This window comes from Paramisgurnus dabryanus, chromosome 15 (genome assembly GCF_030506205.2).
Source record: "Paramisgurnus dabryanus chromosome 15, PD_genome_1.1, whole genome shotgun sequence".
Classification (NCBI taxonomy): Eukaryota; Metazoa; Chordata; class Actinopteri; order Cypriniformes; family Cobitidae; genus Paramisgurnus; species Paramisgurnus dabryanus.
The window spans coordinates 29171707-29197619 of NC_133351.1; the positions used below are offsets into that span (position 1 = coordinate 29171707).

The window sequence follows — 25913 nt, forward strand, 5'->3', positions numbered from 1 at the left end:
CAGGTTGAATTGCATAAGGTTCTGCAAACGAAGCTCTTCCTGCTGGTGCTTGAGGAAGTGTTCTAGGTGTAGGTAACGGGTAATGAGTTTGTTGGCTTATCTGATCAACTGAGTCCCACCCTGTCTTGGGTTTCTGTAACATAGTAGCCTTTAATCCATTCAATTCATCAAACAATAACTTTTCATTTCTTTGTTGTTGCCTCATGAACCTCCTCATTTCAAGAAAAAACTCTTGGTCCACCACAATACCTTCGGCTTCTCCTCGGGGTGTACTCACTTTATCACTCTTGGGTCTCACCACAGGTTCAGTCTCAGGATACTGCATGTTCATCCTATGAACAGAGTCTGTCAAAGCTTCCTCCGATATCACAGCCTCCAATTCACCTGCTTGAGCTTCAACAGTGTCTTCCTCTCCTTCAGAACACAGAACTGGGTGGGCTCGGGTAACTCTTTGGGGAGCTTCATATTCTCTTGTAGCCATCTTGTGGTTTGAAGTTTTCGTCTTGTATTGTCAGTCACTCCATAAAGACTTCATATCCCACTTCTGACACCATTTGTGGTAAGATGGTCTTTGCAGTGGCTGACTGACAGTAAAGAAAATGGCAAAACTCCAAATAGTCCAAGGAAAAAACTTTTATTTAGGTGCCAAGGCGAAATATCACTTGAAAAATTAACTTTAAACAAACAAAACAAAATAATAAAACAAAATAAACTAAAAAAAAAACCTCAACACATATTTGACCACAAAAAAAAAAGGTTTAAACAAATTGTTGGCTACTGTTACAACAAACACCCCTCATCCCTTCACCATTTCCTTTGTTCTTTTATACTCTTGGTTCCCGCCCTTCACATTCAAACGGACCAATCATAACACTCCATTTGTTATAGCACTATATTTTACACATCACAGATTTTTCCATTTTACAAGTCACCCCCAATACAAGGTTTACATGGAACTGAAGGCATTATGTTTTATTAAATCACCAAATCATAAACACACAACATATTATACTCCATGCATGGTTAATTGGGTAACTCCTCCCCTTCAGGATGATATAAAACTGGCTTCCTGTTTGCCGGCCACTCCTTTTAGGCCTCTACAACACCGGTAAGACATAGAAACATTTACATTAACACACAAACATGTTTGATAGATTTACCTCTACATTGTATGCTTATAATGCTAGCAGTTAGCATGGAATGTGCACCTTCCATGTGACTGCCTCTAAAGCAAAACCACAAAAATAAAGGACTTACCAAACTCTTGTGTATTTATTTATCATTAGCTTTGTCTGCTACATCACAATCATATTAAGTGTCACTGTTAAAAACTTAAGTAGAAGAAGTTCAAGTTCAGGTTGTACAGAAAGGGGGCGCTGCAGTTCATTAGGATGAAAAATGAGCCTTTCCTCAGAAGCTGAAGAGTGATGCCTGGCAAAAGCCACTGATGTTTATTTGTGTCTTCATTTTTCCTGATAATTCAGGTAAATACGTACTAAAAGTGAAGTTATGATTTAATCCTGATGTAAAACATGTATTTCCATGGTGTATAAAAATTGGCGTCAAATTAGTTGTTTAAAAGAGAAAAATATTGAGTTAAATGATTGACACTGTGTGGTTATGTGCGTCCAATGAGATCAAATGTGTGTTAGGAAATGGTACGACTAAGGGCAGATAAATGTATGTTTAAACAAGAATTACTGTATTAATAAGTGTTGTGGGTTATAAATTAAGTTTGATGATTACGCTTAAAGCAGTTAAAAGTGTAAAGAGCTAACATTCACATGGGCAAACAATAAAATGGCTTACTAAAGGGATCCCAAATGTGAAATAATATTACAAGTATAGATGGTATTGTAAGACAAAAACAATACAATGTTATATGTTTTATGTATTAAGTGACATAGCTTGAAGTAACATAAAAAGTTTGTATTTAAAGATGAATCTTATTTTTGGGGGGAAATGAGACAAAATATGTACAGCTACTGCATTTTTGGTTATGTAAAACATAAATGGTAAAACAGATGGATCAGAAATGAAAGAGACATGACACATGTTATATGTGGAAGAAGTTTATTTACATGTTGATACTGTAGAGGAAATATTAATAAACAGACGCTGAAGAGCGATGCCTGGGGAAAGCCACTGATGTTTATCTGTGTCTTCATTTTTCCTGATAATTCACGTACATAAATCTGAATACGTGTCCTATGCCTGGGTCCAGTAATATACGCAACTCAGGCAACGATGTCGGTTAGTAAACACGCTTCTTACTGCTGATTGGGTACAAGTGTGTTTTGGCTCCCTTTTCCAAAGTGTTTTTCAAAAATCATGCACCCCACCTTTAAATGAGTGTAAAAATGTTAGTGTCTATCGTCGTTTTTATAACTTGGATTAATGATGAATGATGTGTATTGATGTCGGTGTTTAAACTGTTAATATAGCCTACTGTCAGTGAGTCACGTTAGCATGCAGCTAATGCATGTAGCAGTACTGTTTATATTGCTATGCCCAGGTTAGCTTATATACTTGCTTTAATGAGTGTAAAAATTTTAGTGTTTGTCATCGTTTTTATTGCTTGGATTAATGATGAATGATGTGTATTGTTGTCGCTAATGTCTTCTCAGTAAGTCATGTTAGCACTAGGTCAATACATGTTGGACTATTGTTTGACTGTGTGGAGACTGTGTCAGTTGACCAATCAGAGCAGAGTAGACTACCGAAAGGTGGGGTTAGGCAGACTTGTTGAACGGCTTGACACAAATCTTTTGGGGATCTCTGAGAAATAGGGTAATACTGAATTAATATTTGGAGAAAATGACAGTTTAAGGGGTGGTTTCCCGGACAAGGATTAGTCCTAGACTAAAATAAATGTAAGAGCTGTCCAAAATGAAAACAACCTGCACTGACATATCTTAAAATGCATAAGTCCCCTTTGTTTTGCCTCAAAATGCACACAAGTAATGTTTTTAGTAAGGCATGTTTGTTACAACTAGTTATATTTCCTAATTAAACTAAGGTCTAGTCCTGTTTTAAGCTAATCCCTGTCCATGAAACCACCCCTAAATGTCTTAAGTCTTAAAACTTTTAAAACTGACATTTCACTATTACATTCAGTCCTTTCTGCTGCCGCTCTGTTGAGAGGCTCCATGATCCGCTATTGCTTTAAAAAAAAAAAAAAAACTGTTTCACACAAAATACACAAACTGCTGTAGGGCTGCACGATTTAGGTAATTTTTCCCATTGCGGTTATTCATGCTAATATTGCGATGTGCGATTGCGATTATAATAAATGGTATCATGAGTCAACTTGATGGGTTTTAAGAAAAATCCACACACAGTTTAGTGATAATGCTAAAATGTGTATTTGTAAAACTAGAAATGTTTTCGTATTGCCACGTGATGTAGCAACTGCTCAGTGTCAGTAATCCTAAATCCAAAATACTGCCATACAACAGACGTAGAGTTTTTTTTTAGCTACCAGATCACTGTCAACCTCCTCTGCATCCATCTTCGCTCTGGTATTTCCGCGCTGCGCACACACAAGTGACGACGCACACCACACAGGTGCATGTCACACATGCACTACCTTTTTTGTTCGTTTTTCTTTCTTTTTTTTAAACAGCAAGGAAAATCATCAAACTGTTATCAGAAAGTTGGTGTTTACAAGTCCACACATGGATTTATTTAATATAATTGCAACATTTTGCTGTCATATAATTGCACAGGCTGACATTGCGATTGCGATTGCGATGCGATTAATTGTGCAGCACTAAACTGCTGTTGATATTCTTCAGGTAAATTTTATTCAGAAGACAATGAGTATCTCAAGCTGTTTCACACGCTGTACTCTGATCATCATTATGTTGTTTAGTGGTTCTCAGTGGTGTCCCGTACTCACGTAACAACTTCCCTTTCATTTCTCTCTACAGACTGAGGTGATCAGAAATGTTCAAGTGTGACAGCTTCATCTCTTTCCAATTATACTGGATTTCCAACGCTATCTCACTCATGGCAATTTGTATGTATTCTGTATGACCATATTTGTACATTTTTGTATGATTTGCCTTTGCACCAGTGACGTTGGGGTTAGGGGTGGGGTTTCGTTATTCTTTTATTTATGATAATTGTACATTTTTGCACGATTCACTTCGTATGAATTCATACGATTTAGCCAACTCGCAAAATATATACTAGTTCTCGTGAGATCAGGAAGGGATTTCTTATCATGGATGTTTATAAAATTCTTCACCTGAATCCGTTTGTCATCTTCACTTTACTGACTTATGCAGGTACATATTTAATGTTAATGTGTTTCAGTTTAGTAGATCGTTATATTTGGTTTTGTGTTCTCTGTTTGTCAGTAAATGTGTTAGTGAACATGTGCATGTGTGTATAGCAACTACTGCATGATGTGTAATAATGTTTCAAATTTACTGCCCAATACAGTTATAGAAAATATAACCATTTACTGGTTTTGTTTTTTCTTCAGATCTCTCCAAAACAAGTGTGCCAAGGATTCAGCATCAAATTAACCAAACAGCCGTTGTGGGGGACACAGTAACACTTTACTGTAATGATACAGAACATTCAAATAAAAGTTTGCAATTTGACGATATAATATGGAAAAGAAACAACATCATTATTTTTGCTCAAGCCTCATTCTCTAACAAAACTATAAATGACACCAAAACTATGACAAACTTTACCTCAGACAGGATGTATATTAATCCAGCAGTTCCAATGGAATTGAAAATAAATCAAATACAAGCATCAGATGCAGGAAACTATTCATGTTACACTAGTACAGCAGCAATAGGATGGATATTAACAGTAACAGGTTAGTTCATCATTTCTTTTATTTGGGGTTTTATAATTTTGTGTTAAACTAGTAAAAGCAATGAATGCTGAATGATAGATGTTGTTTGACTCTTGTGTTAGTTTCAGAAAAGACATCAGAGTCTCTCAAACAGATCACACATCAAACTCATCACACCTCAAACGTATCATACCTCTACATTATCATCTCATGTATTGGAGTTATTATCATCTGTCTGATCATCAGTCTCAGTATCTGGATTCAAAGGTAAGAGATCAACACAGATGAGAGAAAACACTTTTATAAATTTTTAATGCGAGTACAGAGTGAAGGTAAACTTTATTCAGTGTTTGTGTTTTTAAAATGTTTTTCTGTCATTATAACAGGAAACTGAAGCTGAACTCTGATCTGAGTGAAACCGACGAGGCTGTGAGGACGCTTTACAATTATGATCTTCAGCACAATGATGTAAATCTGTTTATGTTCACTTGTAGATGTTACCCAAGTTTATAAGTTACATTTTAACAAATATCAAATGTTTTTGTTTGTATTCTTGCATCTCTACATCACTATTAGCAGGGGGAAGTCTTGATGGACTTTATCAGACACACAGAAGTGACATGTGTAAGTCAGACTTTTAACTTAACGCCCACCTAAAACTCTCACATTTAACATTTGATACACAACCTTTCTGATTGTGTGCCATAACTCACTTATGATCATTTGATTTCATTACTATTTATAACATTTGGTTTGTTTGTAGGTGACCTACCAGTCCTGTCTCAAAGCAACAGTTAAGAATTAAGTTTTTATTACATAAATGTCATATTTATATTTGCTTTTTAATAAATGGAAAAATGTTCAAGTTATGCATTTACTTATGGTATTTTTTCAATCATGTAACAAACTTAATGTCTTAAGATCTAGATTTTATGATAAGTTAAAATTGTTGATTTAATACAAAATGTTGGGTACGACTGTGTAAAGATGACATAATATGCTCACAGACAAATCTCACCATGTTATACTGAAAATACAAAGTAGGAGAGAAAGTAATAATTTATTAGCCGCAACAAACATCAAATTTTCTCTCTGTTACAGTAAACCTCTGTACAATTGTGCTGCTACAGAATGAGTTGAAAACTTTAGCTAATTCTTTTTTTATCTGGAAGCATCATCATGTTTATTTATGTGTGAGTTGCTGTTTTAATTTTTTTTTAAATGCTCCATGAAAAGGTCATTAAATTCTTTGTTTGTGGATGCGTGTGTTTGTGTGGAGTATGTGGGTCACATTGAGGATGTTGTATAAATTCATCCTTTTATTGTATGATCTGCATTGTGTTGGATTTATTGATTTATTGGTTACTGAACAAATACAAAATTACTCTGAATTATAGACATTTTCCATATATTTTCTATGGGTGCCCACAAATGGGCCTTAACAGTTCATGAAGGAGTTTATTATTTTAACATTGTTGAATGAAAGCCAGATTTTTGGGAGGGCATAGGTGGCAAACATAAGAAAAGTTGTTGAGTTTTGCCTATAAATATATATATATATATATATATATATATATATATATCCTATAAAGTGAATTTACTTAATAGTATATAGACCCCTTCACGGTTCACGTCACAGGCGGTTCCCACTGCGCATGTCGGGGTCAGAAAAGTCATTATAGCAGATTGAGTTGCGTATTATTCGGTATCGTCAAAAATGCTTACTTGCGTCATGGGCTTTTCATGCAGAATCTCAAAAACAAAAAAATACAACATCTGCGGCTGCAAGCAATTAACGTGCAGACTGGGACAATGCAAATATCAAAGAGGCTTGTGTTTGTAGTGCTCACTTCATTTGAGGTAAGTCGTAATTTTCAAGCCCTGTTAGGTTAAATTATAAAGCCAGGATAGTATAACAGTTTGACCCCATGCTGCGCGTGCACCCGATAATCATTCAATGTTTACAAACCTTGAAGGGGTCTATAATAGCTAGAGATATTGCTATTTAGAGATATTGCTGTTTTTTATATTTAAAATAGTTACACGTATTATATTAAATTGTCTGTCTTACTGTAGTTTGTTGGTTAGCTAACTTATTGACATATTGAAGGTTTCCTACGGGAAACATGAGGAGGCATTGGCTGAAAGATTTATTTTCCTTAAAATATCCATATGTTGTTAATTGTTGTTTTATATATACAGTATATATGCTATAGGTTATTGTCATGGCCCAGTTTCTTTCTCTCTCTTTCTCTACACACACACACACACACACACACACACACACACACACACACACACACACACACACACACACACACACACACACCCACACTCACACACACACACACACACACACACACATTCATACACACACACACACATTGCCCGCTCTCATTACTCTCAGCCGCAGCTGTTTCCACTCTCTCTCTCCACCTGTTCCTCATCTTCTCTCATTAACCTAGGCTTTATCTATCGTGCCCTGTCTTTGTCCTTTGTCAGATTGTTATGCCATGCAGATGTGTTCATCTCTGTTCTGGATTTATATCTGCTAGTCCCTGTCTTGTCCTGTCTCGTGTGTGAGGATTATATTGTTGCTGTTGGAATTACCCCCCTGCGTTTATTTGTCATACACAGAACTGTGGCTCGAGAGAGACTGGTACTGTACCTGTGTGGTGTTGCTGGCTGGCATCGGCCTCCTCTCGCTCTCTCCGGGTGCCTTGAGAATCCCGCTGCCCTTTTCGTTCTACTCTGCCACAGAGGACTACTAAGTTGTTATTTACCAGCCATCTGGATTTTTCCGTTCATCTGTGTTTTTGTTGGTGCCGTTATTTGCCCGTGGTCAGCTTTATTAAACTGTGACTTTTTGCTATCCCTGCATTTGAGTCCTTCATTCCCATAACAGAACAATCTGACCAGACATGGACTCAGCGGGTAGCAGCCCCTTTCAGGCATTCGGTCCCTTTCAGGCAGCCGTCGAACAGCAGGGTGCCCTTCTAGGACGGCACGAGGAGGATATCACCGCTGCCCGACAGGCGGTCGAGATGCTTGCTGCTCAGATGTCAGACCTCTCGCAGCAGGTTCATCATATCCGCCAGCCGCGGGCCTCTTCACCGGTTGCTCATGTTCCACCGGAGCCACGGATTAACAACCCTCCTGTCTATTCGGGTGAGCCCACTCAGTGCCGTGCCTTTCTGACTCAGTGTGAGGTGGTTTTCTCCCTTCAGCCAGTGACGTATGCCAGGGAGCGCTCGAGGGTCGCTTATGTCATCTCCCTTCTCGCTGGTCGCGCCCGGGAGTGGGCCACGGCTAACTGGCAGGCGGAGTCGGATTGTGTCCTCAGCTTTGCTCAGTTCAAGAATGAGATGATCCGGGTCTTCGACCGTTCTGCTCATGGCACTGAGGCTTCTCGTCAGCTGTCCGTCCTTCGTCAGGGTAGAGGCTCGGTGCCTGACTTTTCTATAGAGTTCCGCACCCTCGCTACCACCAGTGGCTGGAACGAGCCTGCTCTCAAGGCCCGGTTTTTGGAGGGTCTTAATTCGGAGATCCGGGAGGAGATCTCCTTTCGGGAGGTTCCTCTCTCCCTCAACGACCTCATCGCTCTTGCCATTCGGGTTGAGAAGCGGTTTGAGCTCCGCCGCAGAGCCCGCCGCATGGAGACAGCGGCTCTCTCTTCCTCTTCTGTCAGGGCTGCGCCTGTTTCCGCCGGAGCTGAGCCGGAGCCCATGCAGTTAGGTGGTCTTCGTATCTCTCCCAAGGAACGGGAGAGAAGGATTTCTAACCGTCTGTGTATGTACTGTGCAGCCGCTGACCATTTTGTGTCTGCATGTCCGGTAAAAGGCAACGCTCGTCGGTAGATGGAGGGTTACTGGCGAGCGCCATCACACAGAAAACCCCTTCCAGGGCTTGTACGTCACTTCCGGTCATGCTTCATTGGTCTGCTTCATCTATTGCCAGTTCTGCCTTAATCGACTCTGGGGCAGAGGGAAATTTTATTGATGAGGATTGGGCTCTACAACAAGGTATTCCTCTCATGCATTTAAGTGACAGTACTCCTTTATTTGCCTTAGATGGCAGTTCACTACCCAAGGTACAGAAAGAGACTGTTCCATTGACTCTTACCGTATCTGGTAACCATAGAGAGACAATTTCTTTTTTGATTTTTCGTTCTCCATTTACCCCTATTGTCCTGGGTCATCCTTGGCTTAAACGCCACAGTCCACATATAGATTGGTCTAAGGGTTCTATTGTTTCGTGGGGGTTGTCTTGTCATGTTGAGTGTTTAGTATCTGCTGTCCCTCCTGTTTCTTCTGTTTCTGTTTTTCAGGAAGAGGCTGGTGATTTGTCTGGAGTTCCGGAGGAGTATCACGATCTGCGGGAGGTTTTAAGTCGTTCACGGGCCACCTCTCTCCCTCCTCATCGTCCATATGACTGCGCTATCGATCTCTTACCGGGGACCACGCCTCCTAGGGGTAGACTCTATTCTCTGTCGGCTCCTGAACGGGAGGCGCTAGAGAATTATCTTTCTGATTCACTTAGTGCGGGTACCATTGTTCCGTCGTCATCTCCCGCAGGTGCCGGGTTTTTCTTCGTAAAGAAGAAAGACGGTTCGCTCCGCCCCTGCATAGATTATCGAGGGCTGAATGACATCACTGTTAAGAATCGCTATCCTTTGCCATTGATGTCTTCAGCCTTCGAGATCCTGCAGGGAGCTAAGATTTTTACCAAGCTCGATCTCCGCAATGCATACCATTTAGTGCGTATTAAGGAAGGAGACAAGTGGAAGACCGCCTTTAACACGCCCCTCGGTCATTTTGAATATCGGGTCTTCCCCTTCGGGCTAGTCAACGCCCCCTCCGTGTTTCAGGCTCTTGTCAATGATGTTCTTCGTGACATGCTTAACATTTTTGTGTTCGTCTATATTGACGACATACTAATTTTCTCCCCGTCCCTCCAGGTTCATGTTCAGCATGTACGCCGTGTGCTTCAACGCTTACGTGAGAACCGGCTATATGTCAAAGCAGAGAAATGTTCGTTTCACGTATCTTCGGTCACGTTTCTGGGTTCAGTTATCTCGGCAGAGGGGATTAGTATGGATCCTTCTAAGGTTCAAGCGGTGACTGATTGGCCGGCTCCCGATTCTCGTGTCTCGTTACAGCGCTTCCTTGGCTTTGCAAATTTTTATCGTCGCTTTATCCGAAACTTGATCCCTCGACCTTCCCCGCGTCACAGAAGGAGATTATTTCTCCAGGTCTCGTGGTGGGGGCCGCAGGATGGGGAATTGAAGGACAGGTTAAGCGCTCTTTATCTCGCGTTGCCGTGCCACGAAATTGCCCTAAGGGCTTACTCTTTGTTCCGGTGCCCACACGCTTGGCTGTCCTACAATGGGGACACTCATCTAAATTAGCTGCCCATCCCGGCGTTCGGGGCACTCTTGCGACCGTCCGCCAGCGTTTTTGGTGGCCCACCTTAGAACGAGACGCTCGTCGTTTTATTGCTTCATGTGCTGTTTGCGCTCAAACTAAGGCTGGTAATGCCCCGCCAGCGGGCCTGCTTCGCCCGCTACCTGTTCCCACTCGCCCGTGGTCTCACATCGCGCTCGACTTTATCACCGGTCTTCCCCCATCTAACGGTAACACGGTCATTCTAACAGTGGTTGATCGGTTTTCTAAGTCTGCCCACTTTATCCCGCTCACTAAACTCCCCTCTGCCAAGGAGACCGCCCAGATTGCTGTCGATCATGTATTTAAGTTACATGGTTTACCCTCTGAAGTAGTTTCTGACAGAGGACCACAATTTTCCTCCCTATTCTGGAGAGTTTTGTCGCCTCATTGGTGCCACTGCCAATCTCTCGTCGGGCTTTCACCCCCAAACTTGTGGCCAAGCTGAACGAGCCAACCAGATCATTGGCCGGCTCTTACGTAGTCTCGCTTTTCGTAACCCATCATCTTGGTCTGAGCAGCTACCCGGGGGCAGGGTATGCCCATAATTCGCTCCCATCCTCTGCCACGGGACTGTCTCCGTTTCAATGTTGCCTCGGGTACCAGCCTCCTTTATTCTCGTCACAAGAGGTTGACTCTAGATGCCCGAGCGTTCAGACATTTATTTCTCGGTGTAAACGAACCTGGAGAAGGGTGAGATCCGCTCTTTGTCGCTCTCGTAGGCGCATGTGCATTACTGCTAATAAACGTCGAATTATGATCCCCCGCTATTTGCCGGGTCAGAGAGTGTGGTTATCCACAGCAAATTTGCCTCTCCAGTCTGAGTCTCGTAAATTGGCTCCGCGATTTATCGGACCTTTCCCTATCACTAAGATTATTAATCCTGTCGCTGTCCAGCTCCGTCTCCCGTCTAATCTTCGCCGGGTACATCCCGTTTTTCATGTCTCTTGCATTAAGCCTGCCACCCGCTCGTCCCCTCGCTCCGCGCTTTCCGCCATTCGTATCGAGGGGTCACCCGTTTACAGAGTCCGCAAGATTTTGAACATGCGTCGTCGGGGGCGTGGGCATCAGTACTTGGTCGATTGGGAGGGATATAGTCCTGAGGAGAGAAGTTGGGTTTCTCCCCGGGACGTCTTGGATCCTTCGCTCATTGATGATTTCCTCCGGTCTCGTCAGGCTTCCCCCTTGGGAGCGCCAGGGGGCGCTCCTTAGTGGGGGGGCACTGTCATGGCCCAGTTTCTTTCTCTCTCTTTCTCTACATTCACACACACGCACACACACACACACACACACACACACACACACACACACACACACACACACACACACACACTCACACACACATTCATACACACACACACACACACACACACATTGCCCGCTCTCATTACTCTCAGCCGCAGCTGTTTCCACTCTCTCTCTCCACCTGTTCCTCATCTTCTCTCATTAACCTAGGCTTTATCTATCATGCCCTGTCTTTGTCCTTTGTCAGATTGTTATGCCATGCAGACGTGTTCATCTCTGTTCTGGATTTATATCTGCTAGTCCCTGTCTTGTCCTGTCTCCTGTGTGAGGATTACATTGTTGCTGTTGGAATTACCCCCCTGCGTTTATTTGTCATACACAGAACTGTGGCTCGAGAGAGACTGGTACTGTACCTGTGTGGTGCTGCTGGCTGGCATCGGCCTCCTCTCGCTCTCTCCGGGTGCCTTGAGAATCCCGCTGCCCTTTTCGTTCTACTCTGCCACAGAGGACTACTAAGTTGTTATTTACCAGCCATCTGGATTTTTCCGTTCATCTGTGTTTTTGTTGGTGCCGTTATTTGCCTGTGGTCAGCTTTATTAAACTGTGACTTTTTGCTATCCCTGCATTTGAGTCCTTCATTCCCATAACAGGTTATATGTATGATTTAATTTTAGTGCTTTAAAAACTAATTTTATCTCACACATTTTGCTGAAAGCACAAGAAAACCAAATAGTTTGGGTTAACTTAACAATACAAAAAGCGATATTCACAATGGAAAGAATTTATTTCATTTTATGTACATTAAGCTATATTATAATAGGAATGCCTCCTCCAGCCAAATTGCTACATGACAAGCATGCGATCATGATTCCTTATAAAATAATATTTTTTTTTTCTTAACATTTTACACCCTAAGAAAGGCTGGGTGATTTTCAACTTTAACAAAAAAGTTTATATTAACCCAACAATGGTTTAAAACAACACCGCAATTTGTGTTGAAAAACCCAGCATTGGTTAAATTACCACCCAACGGGCTGGGTTTATCCCTCTTTGATCCAACACTGATTGAAAATAACCCAGCATTTTTTGGAGTGTGCACAGATAAAAAAATCAATCACTGAAATTGGTTGAGAAATGTAAAAGTGATTGTGTTTTATATCTAAACTGTTTACTTGCATTTGTTTTCAGGCTCTCTCTATTGCAAGTAACCAAGCAGCCAATGTGTGGTCTAGTTATTTGTTGTATGTCTATGGTTGAGCGAGTGAGCTGAAGGACCTTATTGCATGCAGAGTAAGCGAGCAAGTGGATCTTTGGGCAGATGAAAGGGCACGTTTAACACATTCAGACAACTTCACACAAAGCACTTTTATATTTGCGGGACAAATATTTCTCCACAAATCTTAGTTTATGTGCGTGAAATTCACTTTCAAAAGCTCAAAATGTAATCTTGTGTGTGCATAAATGTGGCAGAGAAAAAACTCCATAGATTTGCAGGTTGATGGATTCTGGTCATTTGAATGGCCAACCAATCAGCTTCATAACCAGTGCATTATATCAAGTGTATAATTTACATTTGTAAAGTTCTCTGTAATATTTTGAGTCTGATGAACATGAATAAATCAAGTAATTCCATAGCCTAAATAAAGACTTCAGTTTATTGGGTTAAAATGAGACAATAGGAAAAAAAGAATGACAACACACAAAGAAAGAATTGCAACAAAGAACAAATCAACCAAACACAAACTGTTTAAAGTTTAAATAAAACAGACAAAAGCCAGAAATCTGTGATGTGACACAGGATGTGATGTTAGTTGCCATGTGAAAAATGGGTAACACTTTATTTTACGACCCGCAAAGTACCGCGTAATTAAACCAAATTTACAGCGTACCTATTTGTAACAACAGGGTACCTCTATAGTACATACTTGTAGGTATAAGGGAATAATATTTTAAGTTTGGGGTAATAAGGGGGTAAGAATATGAAGAATTATATATTATTTATACTCTAAGTATTTTATAACAACAGGGTACCTATTCTAATATTACGTGGTATGTATAGGCAAGTCTATGGGGAAATTATGTTTTATTTTTTTTATTGTGAATTTTTCATATTGACTACTGAATGTTGTATACGGTCAATGTCTACGAGCCACATCTGCAAATAAATATAACAGCACATCACTTTTATTTTAGTAGCCTATATTACTTGCTTTTAATAACAAAAGTCCAGCTGATTTAATGTGGTTATCTTTTTTTAAGGTAAGTACAATAAAAATAACAATTTATTCCCTATTTACCAGGAAACTCCTACATTTGCGGACATATTTGAAGTGGTGCTTTGCAATTTATTTACTGTTAACACAAGTATTTCAGCCAAATATAATTTATGCAATGGCAAACCAGGGCCGGGTTTCCCAAAAGCATCGTAAGGATAAGTAGATCGTAAAAACAATCGTACGAATCATCTTAGAATTACGGGCTGTTTCCCAAAAGCTTCGTAACTTAAGTTGCACTTGAAAATCATCGTAGATCTACGAGTGGTCTGGAGTAATCGTTCATTCATAAGTGCATCGTAAGACAACAGAGTTACAAGGTCACCTACAGGACAACCAGCAAATTGCACTCCTGCAATGACGATAATGTAATGTTTTCAATGTAGGCTATATTTATTTATTGGGTTCTTCTTTGTTTATTTTATATTAAATATATAATATAATATATTTAAAATTCAAATGAGAAATCAAATTTAAATGGCTAAACATACATTTATAAAGAAGGAAAACGTATTTTGTACAAGTTGGTAAAAGTTTTTTGTATTTTGGTAAAAGTTGGTTTAGCAAATTGATAAATGGTTCATACCGATAGCTGCTATAATTAATCTAAACATTGTTTTGAAGGGAAATGGTATCTAATTAAAGAAACCAAATAAATATTTACGGTAAAATGCAATAATCCATAATAATAAATAAACATAGAAAATAAACAACAAATAACATTTAAAAAGTCATTGAACAATAATGAACATATATTATTAAAAATATTACTGCACATCGGCTGAAGATCATTAGCCTAAACAAGCTTCATCTACAAATTCAAGTCATTCTATTGGTGACATTTCAGCACATGACAAATGGATAGCGACTCATAAGTAGCACTTAAAACCCAGCTGCGAGCGATCGTTTCACGTGCATCTTTGGGAAACGCACGTAAATGAACAACGAATGTTCGTTAAGTAGCTCGTAAAAAGTGCTCTTAAGTGCTAAGTTCAATCGTTATCGGGAAACCCGGCCCTGAATGAAACAACAGCAGATATCAGCTCCCGCTAAAGCAAAAGACGACTACGCGTAGGCTACTGCGCAGGTGTAGAGTGCGCGGCCGTCTGCAGGAGGTTTGCTGGAACGCGATCCTGAGGTGAAATTTCTTTAAGAGGTTTTAAAAACGTTCTACACTGTGGAGGACGGCTGCGAGTGATGTCAGCAGGATCCGCATTGTAGCAAATGGCTCGGAGTCATTTTGAGGCCATTTGGCGTCTGGACTGTAACAGCCCTAAAATTGTGATAATTAGATAACCCTGTCTCCTCTATCACCTATCAAGGCTGTAAAGTGGGCGACAATTAAAACAAATGCCGTCGTAAAAGGAGGTTCAAAGGAGTTCCATCAGAGCCGATCGAATGACGACAGCCAGAGACACAGCAGGGGGCACAGACTATGTCTGTGATGAAACCACATTTAAAGATCACAATGAGCTGTTTAAATGTATATATATTTTATATCCCTTTACTGCATGATCGTGTATGTGTGATGTAACTGTGTGTTAACACTTTAGTTAGATTTTGTTCACTGTAGCATGGTTCATATCTTAGGTATGAAATTATTATTCAACGTGATCTTAAACCCATGTCTTGTCTAGTATCAAATTAATCCACTCTTTATTTCCTAATCATTTCTCTGTATCATATTACCATAAGCCGAAACAAACTTTTATCATTTGGCAATTACGCAAATGTGATGTCTGAAAGAACAAAGGCTTGTTTCCCGCGCGATCGAACACTTCGCACATTGGTCATTTGCCTAAAATGGGCTGGGCGCGTGAAAGGTCAAAACGGCCTATCGTCCAAGCCATCATTGCTCAGTTGCTCAGCGCTCAATCGCTCAATTCGCCAGCGCAGTTTTGAAACTCGCTGAGACTCACCCAGAGTCCCTCGGATTCATCATCTTTTCTCTGAGCCCTGTCCTACTCTTCGGGACAGTAATTTCCTGGCTTGCACTTTGCACTTCGAGTTCGGACAATTTACGCGGAACACTCCGCCATACGGAACAACCAAACGGACTTACGAGCACACCTGGATTCTCTCTCTCTCTCTCTCTCTGCTCGCACCCGCGCGCACCAGACACTTCGTACTACATCACAAAGAGCCAAATGCAAGTATTAACCTTGTTCTACTCGCTGATGTTTAAGCTTTACCCCTTATGAAAATTAAGGCGATCCTTAGAGATTTTCCGATGGTTTGTGCAGATGTTAAGCCATGGGCGTCGGAACCATTATAAGTGGGTGGGACAGGACCCACCCACTTTTTAAGACCAATGATAATGGACCCACCCACTTTTTCTCTAATTTAGCGCATTTGTCCATTCACTTATCAAAGCGCTGTTAGTCAAAATCCATTCCACTACAGCAGGGACCCCTAACCTTTCCTTTTTTTACACCGCGGACCCGTTTCAGCTTTTAAACATAATTCGCGGGGGGTGAGTGGTCGCTGAGTTGCTGTTCGAACAAAGTGCTGAAAAACCTCCTTTACCAAATGTATAATGTTTTAAACAGAAGTAAATGTCAAACAACCATGCATTAGGAAAATTAATAACTGCTTTATTTATAGTATATTTTGTATAGACCTGTAAAACCATATTATAGCGGATTATTTTACTTTCATTGTTTCACGAGTTTGCCTGCCCATTATTAGTCTTAATAATGAACGGTAAACGAACTTAGCTTGGTGTTCTTAAAGGCAGCTCGAACCTTAGGTCGGACTCGAGCCCCAAGTTCAAGACACAGAAGAAAAAAGGAGGAGATGAGGAGGAGAGATGCCAGAAGAATTGCGTCTGTCGCGGAGGCACGGAGACTCTCCCGTTTTGCTTTTAATGATAATTAACACAGCACTAAATGTGGTTCCTTTCAAACGTTAAAAGTGTAGGCTACTCGTTAAAATATTATTACTGCAGTAAAATAGTTTATTTTGATTATGGTGCCACGATCGCTGGATAATTTTAATGTTTTTTTACAGAAGCCTGGAATTACTTTTCATTTGCGATATCACAGAGTTTAACGTCTTCACGCATTGTTATTATTTGCGAGGTTCATTTGCGGATAATTCATAAAGTCATCCATATGTTTAATCGATTGTGTTTTAGAAGTACACATGCTCAAACTCTTATGACAGCATTGTTTCCCGACGGATATCTCATTTCCAGAATCTCACATTTATATTTCTCTAAGAGAGAGAAAAAGAGATTGGGTATAACAAATAAAAAAGGTATTTAAAAGTTGTATCAGTTTACCTACATTCGTTTTTCTTACCTTTTATTTCCTCAAAATAAAAAATAAACATTGTAGCCTACTGTCAGCAGAGAAAAAAATGACACAGAGAAAGATGAAACATGACATCTGTCATAATTTGCAAAAAATTTAAAGGGCTATTACCAGAATTTCGACCGCAATAGGCTACTGTCTTTTATTTAATAAACGCAAATCAAATGTTCAGGCTAAATAAAAGGAAACATGAAAATGTAATCTATTGTGTATAATGTATTTTTCTTTTACGTGGGGACCCACCCACTTTTCATTTGCTTCCGACGCCCATGTGTTAAGCAATAGTGCTATTGCCAATCTTTTACTCTATCTCTCTCTATAGCTTTTCAGTCTTTTCTTTCTCATCTATGTTTTATGTTATTGTATATGTGTATGTTTAGTTAGTCATTGTGTGTACTTCGTTTTGTAGTTAATAAACCGGTTTTGCATTTTCACAATTGAATTGTTTCTGTGTTCAATGCTCACGAAATTAAAGTCACTATTTCTGCCTTTTGATCCAGCTACACGCTGCGAGTAGCACTGTATATCAGTAAGAAGGTTAATTTTAAAGGCCATGAAATTAACATTTCTTAGACGTTAATATACGATTATGGATATATGTCTTCGGTGGACGAACATATTAATTAATTGTTATTATTAATTCTGCTACGCCAGGTAAAACCTGATAAACTTGTATAATTAATTACAGTTAGTTATACATAATATTCCCTTTTTAGCTAAAATCTAAGATTCCCTTGGGAATCCCCGTAGTATTACAGTCGGAGGTTTATAGTGTTTCAAATAACTTTATTCCCCTCCTCCCGCTGAATCGCTACAGCATGTTGGATAAGGTGACTGGTTTTGTTAATACATGACTCACGCATTTCAAACAATGTTTTTTCAAGAAAGTTGCCAGCTAACGGTAGCAGGTTAGCTAGCACATAAGTTAGCCTAAAGTTATTAACGTAACTGGCTCAGAAAACTCTGTTTCTGCCAAGGCACAGTGAAGAAACATTTACTGAAGGCTTTCATTTATGTTTTTTATATGTAATGCAGAACAGCATTTGTGAGACGACATCAACTCATCATCCGAGTGGACAAGAACACCAACAGACAAGGCCGCCTTAATGCACGGGCTTACCTGGGCTGAAGCCCAGGGGCCTCCCAAGTTCAGGGGCCTCCCAAGTTCATGTTTATATTGTTTTGCAACTTGTCAGGTTATCTGTCAATCACTCTAACTGCACGTTACATGGCTGCTGATTGGTCCGTGGTAACTTACTGTGAAATAAAATATCAGACGTAACAGATTTTTCTATTCCGCGTAATGTATTTAAGTGCGCGTTGTCAACTTGGCATTCCTGTCCTGAGTGTGACAGAGAAACAGGAAATAATCCACCATCAAATGAAAGAGTAATTTATGAAATTTAATAATAAGCACTGATGTGCAGGTCTCTCTCTCTTTCGCGCGGGCGCGCGCTCTCTCTGTGCTCGTGCAGCTGAGTCTCTGGCATGCAGAAGTCTCTCCAACTGTGCGCAAGATACGTGCCGCGGCCGCCAAATAAAGAAAGGAGTTCCCGAACATATTAATGCTGTTCGTTGTTATAAAGTTTAAGTTTACTCGCGTTTATATCAGTGCGCAGCTGGAGCGATGTAGTTTGACGCGATGTAAGCTCACAGTACACACATCTGTTCGTTTAGAAAGACGACGCAACGGAAAATGTGCAAGTCAAAGCGCGACAAGACCATCTCAAATTATCATCCCCTGATCGCACCATTCATATTTATAATCTCCTTATCTAAAGATCTTATATACAGGTATGTTCCCTGTCTGTTTTGTGCATATTCATACGTGTTCGTTTTACATGCTTATGCATAAATACTAAATACAATGCATACTATATCTTCAATAGCCTACAAAATAAATAACTGATTAAAAAACAAGATTCTGTCTATAAAGACGTATCTTTTGTTAACATTAATGCATTTTCACTTTAAAACTAACTTTAACTTCTTATATTTTTAAAACTGTGGTGAGCATTTAGTGAGTGGCAATTTTCTGCAAATTTGTATATTCCAAGAACTATAATAAACATAAAGATATATAAGCATATATACTCTCATACATTTTGGTTTTATTTTCACCACAAGTTGCTGTGTGTGGTTGTTAAATAAAGTGTCTTGTGTTTATGCTCAAGTGGGCTCAGTGATATGTTAATAATGATATTATGGTGTTTTCTGGGTCAAAGAGGGAAAACTCACTGTTGTATGTATTGAAAGAAACTAATGCATTTTGTGATGTAGATTACCTAGATATTACACTTTTTTTTAAAATAAGACTATAAATTTAGGGGATGGGGGCCTCCAAAACCCCTCAGCCCCAGGGCCTCACATTAGGTTAAGGCGGCCCTGCCAACAGAGGAAGCCAAGCCGCAAAAACAATGAAAAATTGTCATGACTTTTTATTTGAAATAAAAGTTATGTGATAATAAACATTAAGTGTTGGCTTAATTATAGTGTTTTAAAGATGTTTTGAAATAAGTTGTTTTAAAATAAAAATAACAATATTCTGTATGTTTATGGTATTTACCCTATAACATTTATAACAAGAGGTGAACAAAGCACCACTTTAGTTTACAGCCCGCAAATATGAGAGTTACCCGGTACATACACAGAACAATCGGGGAATAAGCCCCACTTTAGTTTATAGCCCGCAAATATAAGAGTTACCTGGTAACTCATACAGATCAAAGAGGTACAAGTTGCTATTATTTTTATTGTGTGTTATATTTTATTTGCCGACGTGGGTTGTTGACATCAACTGTAGGCTATACAAAACACTTCATCAGGTAAGTAGCAAATATGAAAAAAAAAAACATATTACACATAGACCATATTACCCATAGACGTAAGTCATACATACCACGTAATATTACAATAGGTACCCTGTAGTTATGAAATACTTTGAGAATAATTTTCCATATATTCTTACCCCCTTATTACCCCAAACTTAAAATATTATTCCCTTATAACTACAAGTACGTACTGTAGAGGTACTCTGTTGTTACAAATAGGTACGCTGTAAATTCGGTTTAATTATGCGGTACTTTGCGGGTCGTAAAATAAAGTGTTACCGAAAAATGTGCTCTGTGGTTTTACTGTTTACTTCAGGCTGAAACATAAACCTATCCTTATTGGAGAGCAGACTGCTCTGAATGAAATTACTTTAACAGTACTTTGATTGATCCAGGTGTGCCCGACCTCAGCAGTCACAACAACAATAATCAGACAAACCTGGATTAATCAGTTTGTCCAATTATGGCAGACAGGAAACAAGGAGCTGGCTGAAGTTCAGAAGGTAGTGCAGCTGGGCATAAAGCCTATTGACACAAAACCTTCAGACCTCTGCCAGATGCTGAAAATGAGCAGGAACTTCATCTTTCAGCACGACAACAACCCAAAGCATATCCATATATATATATATATATATATATATATATATATATATATATATATATATATATATATATATATATACACAGTATTGTTCAAAATAATAGCAGTACAATGTGACTAACCAGAATAATCAAGGTTTTTAGTATATTTTTTATTGCTACGTGGCAAACAAGTTACCAGTAGGTTCAGTAGATTCTCAGAAAGCAAATGAGACCCAGCATTCATGATATGCACGCTCTTAAGGCTGTGCAATTTGGCAATTAGTTGAATTAGTTGAAAGGGGTGTGTTCAAAAAAATAGCAGTGTGGCATTCAATCACTGAGGTCATCAATTTTGTGAAGAAACAGGTGTGAATCAGGTGGCCCCTATTTAAGGATGAAGCCAACACTTGTTGAACATGCAATTGAAAGCTGAGGAAAATGGGTCGTTCAAGACATTGTTCAGAAGAACAGCGAACTTTGATTAAAAAGTTGATTGGAGAGGGGAAAACCTATAAAGAGGTGCAAAAAATGATAGGCTGTTCAGCTAAAATGATCTCCAATGCCTTAAGATGGAGAGCAAAACCAGAGAGACGTGGAATAAAACGGAAGACAACCATCAAAATGGATAGAAGAATAACCAGAATGGCAAAGGCTCAGCCAATGATCACCTCCAGGATGATCAAAGACAGTCCGGAGTTACCTGTAAGTACTGTGACAGTTAGAATCCCCCGCAAAGTCCCTCTATTAAAAAAGGCATGTGCAGAAGAGGTTACAATTTGCCAAAGAACACATCAACTGGCCTAAAGAGAAATGGAGGAACATTTTGTGGACTGATGAGAGTAAAATTGTTCTTTTTGGGTCCAAGGGCCACAGGCAGTTTGTGAGACGACCCCCAAACTCTGAATTCAAGCCACAGTACACAGTGAAGACAGTGAAGCATGGAGGTGCAAGCATCATGATATGGGCATGTTTCTCCTACTATGGTGTTGGGCCTATTTATCGCATACCAGGGATCATGGATCAGTTTGCATATGTTAAAATACTTGAAGAGGTCATGTTGCCCTATGCTGAAGAGGACATGCCCTTGAAATGGTTGTTTCAACAAGACAATGACCCAAAACACACTAGTAAACGGGCAAAGTCTTGGTTCCAAACCAACAAAATTAATGTTATGGAGTGGCCAGCCCAATCTCCAGACCTTAATCCAATTGAGAACTTGTGGGGTGATATTAAAAATGCTGTTTCTGAAGCAAAACCAAGAAATGTGAATGAATTGTTAAAGAATCATGGAGTGGAATAACAGCTGAAAGGTGCCACAAGTTGGTTGACTCCATGCCACACAGATGTCAAGCAGTTTAAAAAAACTGTGGTCATACAACTAAATATTAGTTTAGTGATTCACAGGATTGCTAAATCCCAGAAAAAAAATGTTTGTACAAAATAGTTTTGAGTTTTTACAGTCAAAGGTAGACACTGCTATTTTTTTGAACACACCCCTTTCAACTAATTGCCCAATTGCACAGCCTTAAGAGGCGTGCATATCATGAATGCTGGGTCTCGTTTGTTTTCTGAGAATCTACTGAACCTACTGGTAACTTGTTTGCCACGTAGCAATAAAAAATATACTAAAAACCTTGATTATTCTGGTTAGTCACATTGTACTGCTATTATTTTGAACAATACTGTATATATATATATATATGTAGAGAACCTAATTCAACTACATGCAGGGATCCTCACCCTTGTTATACACAAGTAACAGGCTTACACCAAAAGTCATATAAAAGTACAAAATTTATTAATACACAATTTTAGAACAAACAAACAGCATAAAACACAATTTAAAAGGGGAAGAATTATATATGGTTATTCAAATTCAAGGGTTAAGGAATTATCACAATCTGGCGCCCCCTGGTTAGACGGTGAATGAAAAGGGCTATCTCAACAAATCACACCAATAAAGTCATAACACGGCAAACAGTCACACGTGAGATTTACACAGCAAGGGCAAATAACAAATTTTAAATCGGTGTAAATACTGCAAAATTAACCCCACACATTTAGAAATAATATGACTAATTTGGTTTGATCAGTATAGAAGCTCTAAAACAATTCACAATTATACATCAAACACAGGCGAGCAGCCAATATCCCACAAAATCAGGAAGACTTTACATAAGCAACAAAGTCACAATCATAATGTCTAAATAGCAGGGTTTTGTCAAACACAGTCAACAGTTTCGTCACTCACGGCCCCGCCCACTTCGCACTCGTAGTGCGGGAAGGAAGCGCTACAGATGAGGCAATGACAGTGATACACAAGCAACTCTCGGCTCCAACGATTTCCCGGACACGATGGCCAGCGAGAGAAACCGGAACTGTAGAACAGATCTGTGAAACAGAGGAAGAGCAATCAGTCCCAAATCGTTACACATCAATGTCCACTCTTTCGTAACCGGGGAGAGTTCACACTTCCCTCTACACGAATAAGTAGCGCGCGTTGTTTATCTCTCTCTCGTGGACCTCTCGCTGCCCGGAGTCAATCGCGATCGTCGTCACTGCATGTATCGATCGGCACACGGCGGTGAAGCTTATCTCGTTGCAGTTCCCCTCTCCGTCAAAGAAAAGAACCCCCCCGAAAGGGCTGCATGCTGGCGCTTATATTCTGTGAATCTTCCAATCATGTTACACCCCTGGCTCATCAGCAACATTGAACACACCTGCGAACAAAAGCTTGGAGACACACATGCACACCTGATAAACATTAACCCACCCTCACAAGATGTCAAACGGTCAGTGTCCTCCTCCCGTTACATATATATTTAAAAAATGGGTTTAAGTTTCGGAATGGACCAGCCAGCGCCCAGACCTGAATCCAATTGTGGGGTGATCTGAAGAGTGCTGTGCACAGGAGATGCCCTCGCAGACAGACAGATTCGGAGCGTTTGCCAAGTCAAGATGTGCCATGCTGATAAACTCATACCCAAAAAGACTGTCTGCTGTAATAGAATCAAAAGGTGCTTTAAAGCAACACTATGTAGTTTTGCAACTTTCATAATATATTTTCAAGACCATTGTGATGGTACATTGAATTACAATAGGTTGAATGACACGTATGCCATAGCCTGATGGGGTCTGTATCACCTTAAAGGTAGAGTAGGCAGGTTTACGTCTAAAAAAAGTCTAAATAAGTTTTTTATATAGCAATAATTAAGTATTTAGTAAAATGTAAGTACTCTAAATAAAGAGAGTATAAAAATCGAGTGTCTGTAGACCTCTCACGACGGTTTTAAGCTAATTTTTTCCATTCACTCCACTCCCTCCCTTCTGGGTTTCTTCTAAAGCCACGACCCCAAAACACTTAAACGCTTGATGCCGACCGGCTCTGCTGGAAGAAGCATTTACCTGAGACGAGCGGAGTGGAAGGAGCGCGGTGCATGTAGTAACATCATGTCAGAATCACATGTAATAATACACCTAACTTTATTACTATGAATATAAACAAATAGGATGGCTTTTAGTACTCACTATCAAACTAGCATATCGATACTGGTAAAGATTAGGGGTGTCACGATTCTCCAAATCCTCGATTCGATTACATTTTCGATTCTAGGGTCACGATTCAATTCAATTCTCGATTTTTACTTTTTTTTGAAAGACAAAAAAATGCGATGCCATTAATATTTATTATTATTATTGTTATAGTTACACATTAACATACACATTGCGTGCTTTTCCTCGCATGGGTGTTTTTGGGCTTCACTTTACACGAGAGAACTTGTAGAGGATTCCTTCTTGCACGCAGATGGACTTAATGCGCACGTCTTGGACAAGCATCTGAAATAAATCCAGCGCTACAAGCAGCTGCGCTTCTCTCTGTCTGACGTGCACGGCACACGCTCTCGCATCTATCCGAAGTCTAAACATAAACTAAAGTAGTAGTAATCCTTACGTATTTGTTCAGTTTTATGCGTTTCATGCGAGCTGTGGCAAACTATCCCTTTTGTTTGAAATATAATCTGCTGCATTTTGGTGCCTCTTTCTCACACAAGTGCAGAGAGCTGCGCTCTGTCCGAAGGCAGATCAGTAGGTAGTAATCCTGTTTATGATATGCATTTCAAGTATTAATACATCCCTCGTGTTTAAAATATAAATATCTGAGAGGTTTTCCCCCCGCTTGGTAAGCCGACCGGACGTGACATGGGGGCGTGGCAGCATCGACAATACCATTTTTTAATTCGAAGTTCGAGGATGGGACTTAATTTCGATCGATTTCGATTTAAAATCGAAATCGTGACACCCTTAGTAAAGATTAAAATATATTTAGTTACACTATGATAAAGGTGAATTTCGTCGAAGATTCATAATATACGGTGTTTCGCATGTAGTTTCCGTGATGAAAGCATTGTTGACTCTGATAAGGACTACACTCCGGAGACAATACTGCTACCGCATCGTCAATTTGAGGAAAAGCTACACGATATTTACTTCCGTTTGATAACTTCATTTATTCCTTTTTTGTCTTGTTTGTGCACGATCTCACTGTCTTTTTTTCTCTCTCTCTCTGTGTTTGTGTTTTGACAGTTCCTCACGTGCGCGTCTGTCACCGGGGCGATCTCATCATCACTGATTTCCTTCACCTGCGTCACTCACCTGTTCCTCATTTGCTCCCCAATTCATTTGGTATTTAGTCTCCCCTTGTTCCTTTGCTCCTTGCGAGTTCGTCATAGTTTTTTGTTCTTGTGTCCTGTCTTGTCGTGTTCCCCCTTTTTGGATTATTTAGCATTTTTTGATCTTTTGTCTTTTTATTAATTTTCTCTGCCTGCTCTGCCTGCTGTTCCTCTTTCATTTCTCACTAGGAATCAGCACCTCCACTCCTCTCCGCTCCGGTGTTCCGTTTGCCCTCTCTCTGCCCTGCCGGTGTCCAGCTACGCCAGATTCCATGTGTGACCGCTGTCCAGTAGCACTGAGGGAGTTTGTGACCGCCGCCCTGCTGCATCTGTCGGCCTTCATTGCTGATCGCTGTCCAGAGTCCTGACTATGCCCGCTGTCCAGCTACACTGTGACAGATCGTGTTACACCCAGCTACCTGTCGGCCTTAATTGCCGATTGGTCATCTCATCTCTCCCCGATTCGAATCGGTGGCTTTACTTCATCCAGCTTTGTGTGTGATCTCCAGTGTGTGACTGTGTCTCTCCATTTCCTGACCAGCACGGTGGTTGTGATCTCCGGATGTTATGCCAGTGACTTTGACTTTGATCTCCAGTGTTATCTACTTTTTGCTCCCTGGTTACCCAGTGGTGTTTTCTCTGTCTATCATTTGATCTTTATTAAAGTTTTTGTGTCATCTGCAATTGGTTCCTTGCCTCAGTGTGTTCTCTATACTAGTCCTGACAGTTTGCTTTCGC

General features: G+C 40.1%; 1 protein-coding gene across 1 annotated transcript in view; it reads left to right on the forward strand.

Annotated features, from left to right (window-relative positions):
- Positions 1–4594: 4594 nt before the first annotated feature.
- The window catches only part of LOC135782842 (uncharacterized), a 74170-nt gene continuing 52851 nt past the window's right edge, over positions 4595–25913 (forward strand). Inside the window, exon 1 of the mRNA XM_065293342.2 lies at positions 4595–4840. Within this exon, the coding sequence (XP_065149414.1) occupies positions 4696–4840 (145 nt within the window). The 5' untranslated portion in view covers positions 4595–4695. The remainder of the gene's footprint in view (positions 4841–25913) is intronic.